We start from the raw sequence: 7,112 nt of genomic DNA, 5'->3' as shown, positions 1-7,112 counted from the left end.
CAGCAGGATTTCAACCGTTGATACGTGGATAATTTGCCTCATTTAAGTTGCAGTCCTCAAATCATGGAGCTTTCTAATTGATTTTTGGTGCTTTTTTTGGTGTAGAAGAGAGCACTTAAACTTCAGCAAAAGAGGCAAAAGGAGGAACTGGAACGAGAACAGCAACGTGAGAGGGAATTTGAAAGAGAGAAACAGTTGACAGCAAAGCCGGCTAAAAGGACATGAAAGCAGAACATGCATCAGTTTGTCTAAACTAATCACTTTTAAATTTTCTGGACTTGTTAAAACAGACTTAAACTGGTGAGCTAAAGTTGTTACAGGCAAGAGTTTACTGTATAGTATGTAAACTCCAAAATGCTAATAACCAATCAGTAAATCACTACTGTTCCACTTCAGCCATTCAGGATGCCTTCTTTTCCAATGCTATGCAGCTTAGTATTGTCCTAATGTAAACTTAGTTCTGGTACATGCAGGGAATTTAAGCATCACAATTTGAATTGCATACCTGTAAACTTTTCCACCTGTTTTGTTGATGTTTAGAATATTGGCTGAGAAGTAGGTGTGCACTCTCTTGGGCTAAGTTGAATGTGGTGGCTGCAGTTCTGGGAGTTAACTTCCGGTCTGTGGGCACTAATGTCCACTAATGTCCCCTCTAATGTTGCTTCTGATTCAGGCATTTTTGCTTCCTTGTTGGGGTGCTCTTACTCATTCTGGTCTTGTGTGCCAGTTGGGTATTGTGGATCCTCTCCTCATGTTGCTATGTAAAGAATCTCTTTAAACCATATCATAATATATACACTGACCCTGTGCAAGAAGTCCAAATATCATCCTCCTACTGGCACCCCTTTCTCCACCCTACCCATGCTTAGGCTGAAGAGTCCTGTCTTTATGGAGGTGGGGAGCCCCATAGTATATTTGGTTGACGTCTTTTATGTTACCAAATTTTGTAGCGACACCCTTTTAAGATCACTTCAAAGTGCCTCGTCGGATGACCTTAATTTAAACTGGCAAGACTGAAGTTGCGGTAATGCATAGGAATGGAGACTAGTAAGAAGCCGAATCAATTGTATTATTAAATGATCTCTATGGATTTAAAAACTGTAGGTCTCATTGCTTTGTATTAAACTCTAGCACATATTCAGCCATATGATCAGTAAAAATCCTTGCAGCAAATTGCTGATACAGTTGTTCCAGGTAAACCCTTGGACTTAAATGAGACTTGATTCATGTGGCTGCCCACTTTTCACCACTCTTGATGACACCTGGTTTTGAAAAAAATGGTATCCATGGTCTCTTCTAAGTAAGGAGGGAGTATTAACATTTGTTTCTCTGAATGTAATTTTTTTTATACAAAAAATTTGGTACAGCTGCCTGTTACATGAATGTATGCATTATCTAGAATGTTAAAGAAGCTTTAAACTATTCTATTCCTGCAGATGAACTAGTTTTTTTTTTTTTACCTTGGTATTCTTTTGAATTAACTTAAGTGAACATATATTGTCACCTAAGCTGACATCTATCAGAAAGTAAAATTAAGAGTAAACTCTGTAAAATTATTTACAAAAATGTATGGCAAGATATTAAAGGGACACAAGCAACTTAAATTTAATTGGTTTTTAAAAATAAAACAAAAGTTCTAAGTGTTATATCAGCCTGCTGTCATTTCCCAATGTTTATAATTTTACAATCGCATTTTGCCCATTTTTAAACTTTTCCTTGCTATGTATATGACCTATTCCAACAGGTATAATAGCAAAACCATGCATAAAACACAGTTTAATGCATGAAATGAACTGGGATTGTGACAACTTTTAACTCTCCAGTTACACTAATCTAAGGAGATACTTCTTGCAATAAAGGGTTCAAAAAATAAAGCCGGGTTTTTTTTAAGTTGTTGTGTCCCTTTTAACTGCAGGAGAATGGCTGAGTATGCTGTGGTTTTTATGTGTTTCTAAAAGAAATGTACAAAAAAACCTGAAGTCCATTTTTGGAGCAGAATGTATATATTAAAAGATTTAATTTTGTAAAGTAACTATAAAATTAGTTCTTATTAAAGTATAGGAATAAACTAGATGTGTCAGTTAAAATCAAAGTTGATTTCCTTTATGAAAACTTACTGGCTTTGTGTCATCTGATGGAGCTTAATATTATGTTTTTTCCAGATAATTCATCAATAAATGGTTTCAGCTATAAGAGTGGGAGAGAGTACTGCTGAACTGGCAAGCGTAGATTATTTTTAAATGTAAATAAAACTATATTCATTGATACTAGTAGATTCAGTAGAATGTAACTTTAGATTCATGTGTGAAGATCCAACACATTCACATAACTCGCACAAAAGCTAGCTGATATTCTAAGCAAGGGAAGTGTTTTATTGTTCAAAAAACAAAAACAAAGCACTGCAATTTTGTTTTTGGCTATACAGGATAGAGAAGTTCAAACATTGAAATCATTGTTTAAACCAGGGCTATCAAACTCCAGCCCATGTATCCAACCAGTGGATCTAGCACATGAGTCCCTGAGCAGCTAGAGCAGGTGCTGCATGTGACATGGTTCCATTTTCATGGAAGATGCCTGTGCATGATTTATCATGGAGAAGTTGCTGCATGTCAGCTTCCATACGATTCTTGATAGAACAGGACCTTGATCCAATGGCAAGGAGGCCAAGACAGTTGGAGACCTAATTCCACTGCAACCTTTGTCCACCTTCACAGTCATTGTGATTCTAACAACTTCTGCCTGCTCCACTGTTGAGGACTGGCTCAGGGTTGGACAGGCTTATTATAACAGCAGCCTATACTCCCTATGTCACAGCACTGTCAAAGGATATATCTGGCTTTTCAGGAAGCAAACCATTGCCATTTGCTGTCCCCACCACGTTCTGGTAGTGCTGCTGCTGCTTAGTCTGCAACTGCTTATTCAGGTGTTCAAAAATTGCAACATCATATCTGAAACCAGGCTCATGGTTTATCAAACAGTTGTGATCCACACCTTACTGTACAGAACTGAGACATGGACAGCAAGCATACAGGAGACATCTCAAGTTACTGAAGAAGTACCATCAAAGTTTCCTATGGAAGGTCCTTCAAATCCAGTGGGAAGACAGATGCATCAACATTAGCGTCCTTTCACAAGCAAGCCCCACAAGCATTGAGGTAATGATCATTCAAGCAGCAATTTCACTAGGCTGGACACAACACCGGGATGCCCATCTCCAGAAGCAAGTTTTATTCTCCCAGCTCAGTCAAGGTGCGTGCTCAAAAGAAGGGCAGAGGAAGTGCTTCAAGGATATCCTCAACTTTAAAAAACGTAACCTCAACATTGACTCATGGGATACTATCACCCAGGACCGCCCCAAGTGGAAGAAAAGTCTGCTGCAAGGATCTAGTACTTCAAAGCCTTATGATGACAACAGGAGACAAAAAAGTGGGTGTGGCAGAAGCAGTGTATTGGGAACCAAATCAAGAATCCAGAGCCACCCACCCCACTTGGAAACACATGCCCAAGTTACAGCAGAGTCTGTCAATCCCAGATCAGCCTCATTGGTAATCTTTGGACCCACAGATAAAGCAATTTTGAAAGATGATCATCCTTGTGGATCCCAGAGCAGGTGCTGCCTGCAGTTTGGATTCTGAGCCAGTTGGACTGGGCACTGCATGTAATGTGGATCTCAGTGTGACTAAGATAGGTGCCATATTCTCCATGAATCCTAGACTAACTGGAATGAACAGTGGGTATCCTGGAACAAACTGTGTCACGTGGGGCCGGTCTGCATACAATGTGTTCATTCTTCTAGGTCTACTCAGATCCAGGGGCAGCACCAGGGACCAGATAATAGTGCTCCATGGGCTATAACTTTGTCACACCCATCTTAAACAATTTGTGTGGAATCATTTTGGATTAATTTGTCATCCATTGAAGAAGGCTATTCTGAAAGTAGTTTACGGTAGTACCTGTAGACAAAAGTAAAAATGTGGTAGCATTTACTGCTTTTTTGGGAAATGAGATGGGGTACTTTCTATCCAAATGATGACAATTAAAAAAAATTGCTGTGGCAAGTAGGACAGTATATTGAGGAGACTTTGGCTGTAAAATTTGATGTTCTGGTTGATTTGTATTGAAATAATAAATACATAAGCTGTTGGTCGGTCAGAGATGTAACTTGGTTTCCTTATGAGCAATGCTGTTAAAAATTGTGTCTTTGTAGCACCCTTTAGTTCATGCTACTATGAAGATGTTTATTTAGCAATTTACTATTTTTAATTGTGTATTACAGTTAAGTCAAACCATTATGACATGGAAAGGAAATATCCCAACTCAGCCACTCTGTCTAGAGCTCAACCTTCCAATATTCTGTTGCCTGGAACATCAAACTCTTTAATGGGCAAGTAATTAGTGTCTCCATCATTATTATTATTATGTTAAATAAATGTATATTGGGTTGATTTATTCCCTATTTGCACATTTGGGATAGCGCAGCTTGACTGCCTCGAAGGTGTATTGTTAGCATCAGTGCCTGTAGAGCATTCTGAAGACTGGCTGTGGTGTAGCATCCTGCACGTTGTCCAAACACAAAGTTAGATTAAGTTGATGGTATTGGTTTCTAAACGGACATGTTCAAATTAGTACAGCCTCCTCACATGGGCACAGTTTTACATAGGTGCTTAATATCTTGTTTTAGTCAAAGCAACAATAAATCAGTAAACGCTTTCTTCTCGTAACTGTTCACACTGTGGCTTTAGAAAGCAGTATGGTAAGGTTGGTGCGAGTTTTGCATGTAGACCAACCTTTTATTTTGCATCCCTTGTTTTGTACTCCAGGTATCCTATTTGCTTTTTAAATGGCTGATGCCCATTCAATATTCAACATTTCATTCAGCTATCTAGTTACTCTGAAGACTTCACCCTCTAAGGATTTTACAGGCTTAGACCACCACTACAGGTGTGGAATCCTGGACTCATCTTTCCTTTAATACTTCTTTTTTTTATCCTGTAATATTCTACTGTTCTTTCTCCCTGCCTTCCCCCCCCCCCAAACACACACACACTTTCCTCTTAGTTAACTAGCTTTTAATCCTGATGTGTCAGATTCAAATAAGAACACAGGTGCTTTGCACAGATCGTTGGCACCTAAAATTAAAAGTGTGATCCAAAAAGCCTCTGTTCAGTGACTGCTGAAATTTAGAAGGGCCTAAAACTCCAATAGTTGTTTTCCTGATTGGTCTTAAAGTTCTACAGGTGCCTGCAGTTGCATGCATGCATGGAACTGCCATGGCCTAGCACTGGTAGGTGCCTAAAAGCTACCTAAGATCTATTGATATTGGGATATTAGATGGAGAGAAGCACTGGGAGTATGCTTTTTGTTTACCAGCAGGATTGGGTTCTTCATCAAATAGCATAGCAGCTTCTTTGTTTGGAGGAAGGTAGTTGTGATGGTTCCTGCCATTTGTATATCAGAGAACTCTTGCCGAAGAAATGGGAGACCTGGGTGGTAGGTCCTCCTCAGCCTAAGGGGATTCAAACCCAAATTTCCTAGTTCCCCAACAGGGTCCCAACTCCCAGGCTAGAGAGAGCAATGCTCTCTCTACCTGTCCTGTTTGAAACTGACCCTGATTTTAAAATAACAGCAATAATTGCATGCTTTTTGAAAATTCAGGTAAATAATTTTTACTTGGTTCTTCTCATGTAATATTTTGATATCAGTATGGCATTTTTTTGTAAGACTGTTGTCTCTAAAGGGCAGTGGAATGAATATATTCTTGGCTGAATTCTCATGAGCATTTTGGCACCTATTTATGCTTAATAATCAGAGGCCTGGGTGTTCTGTTTCCTGTGGGAAAACATGGATTTTCCCCTTTAAAAGGGAAAAATGCAGATTTTCCCTTATAGGCTGTCAGAGTTCAGTCTGCAACAAGCTGGAGGGAGCAGGGGGAGGGAGATCAGAGGCAGGGCTAGGCTCTCCACCTCCTGTGGGCTGGGGCTGGGACTTGGGCAGTGACTTCTGAGTTCTTTTCACTTTCTGGTGCAGGCTCGGAGCTTAGGATTTGGGGCAGCAGGCACCCAGGAGTGGAGAGGCTGCAGTGGGGGCATAGGGAGGGTGGTTAAATTTAACCTGACAGTCACCTAGTTAACAGTATTGTTGTGGTATGAGCCAGGCTAGAGCCTAGTTCACCTGGGACAGATGAGCCCCAGGGCCAAGGCAAGCCTGGAGTAGCGATGGCTCACTTTGGTCACTGGAGCAACCAGCCAGGCTGTGCCCACACAGAGGCAGGGGCCCCACTGCTAGGGCAGTGGCCTGTTTGTGTAGGACCCGGCAGTGCAAGGGGCAGACGATTAGGTGAAGGGCAGGTGCCAGAACTGTTGGGAAGCACACCCCACAGAGAGAGAACCAGGGGTCCAGACCTAGAGTCTCCTCCCTCCCTTTAGAGTCCCCTCACTTGCCCCAAGGCCCTCTCCCCATCCCCACTTGCCCCTGTGCCCCTGTCCAGCTGCCCTTCTCCCCGTTTGCCTGCCTGGCCACACTGTGCGTGTGCTGGCTCTGGCTGGCCTCGATGATGGTGCTGAACGTGTCATCCAGCAGCACCTTGGAGGGTGGTGGTGGACGGGTCATATTTGACCTGGGGGGAAGTAGGTAGTGGAGTACCCCAGGGCTCGGTCCTTGGGCCCTCACTGCTCAATTTCTTTATCAGCGATTTGGACAACGGGGTGAAAAACAACCTGTTCAAATTTGCTGATGATACCAAAATTTGGGGTGAGGTGGGCACACTAATAGGGAGGGAAAGACTACAGAAAGTCCTGGATAGGTTGCAGGGGTGGGCTAACAGAAACAGGATGCTTTTCAATATGGACAAGTGCAGGGTGCTGCACTTGGGCAGTAGTAACCAGCAGCACACTTATAAGATGCGAAACTCCCTTCTTGAGAGCATGGAGGCAGAAAGGGATCTTGGAGTCATCATTGACTCCAAGATGAGCATGGGCTGACAATGCGAGGTCACGGTTGGCAGGGCTAACCGGACCCTATCGTGCATCCACAGGTGCATCTCAAGTAGGGCCACGGGGGTGATCCTCCCCCTCTATGCGACACTGGTCAGGCCACAGCTGGAATACTGTGTC

At 42.1% G+C, this 7,112-nt stretch overlaps 2 protein-coding genes across 5 annotated transcripts in view; both read left to right on the top strand.

Moving 5' to 3' along the window:
• The window catches only part of BLOC1S6 (biogenesis of lysosomal organelles complex 1 subunit 6), a 12,337-nt gene extending 7,627 nt beyond the window's left edge, over positions 1-4,710 (top strand). Inside the window, exons 5-6 of one of the 4 annotated variants that reach the window (XR_003095664.1) lie at positions 106-300; positions 4,277-4,710. Coding sequence is in view for 2 of the 4 variants with exons in the window: in XM_006030425.3 (XP_006030487.1) it covers positions 106-225 (120 nt within the window). In the remaining 2 variants the exon portion in view is untranslated. Of the gene's footprint in view, positions 1-105; positions 2,093-2,162; positions 4,153-4,276 lie in introns of those variants that run through there. The other 3 variants (XR_003095665.1, XM_025212075.1, XM_006030425.3) reach the window with 3 other exon arrangements.
• Positions 4,295-7,112, top strand: part of SQOR (sulfide quinone oxidoreductase) — a 35,484-nt gene continuing 32,666 nt past the window's right edge. Inside the window, exon 1 of the mRNA XM_025212074.1 lies at positions 4,295-4,384. The gene's annotated coding sequence lies outside the window, so the exon portion shown is untranslated. The remainder of the gene's footprint in view (positions 4,385-7,112) is intronic.

This window comes from Alligator sinensis, unplaced genomic scaffold (assembly GCF_000455745.1).
Source record: "Alligator sinensis unplaced genomic scaffold, ASM45574v1 scaffold476_1, whole genome shotgun sequence".
In the NCBI taxonomy this organism is placed as follows: Eukaryota; Metazoa; Chordata; order Crocodylia; family Alligatoridae; genus Alligator; species Alligator sinensis.
Note: the sequence above shows the minus strand (reverse complement) of the source record. Positions and strands in the feature narration are given on the sequence as shown.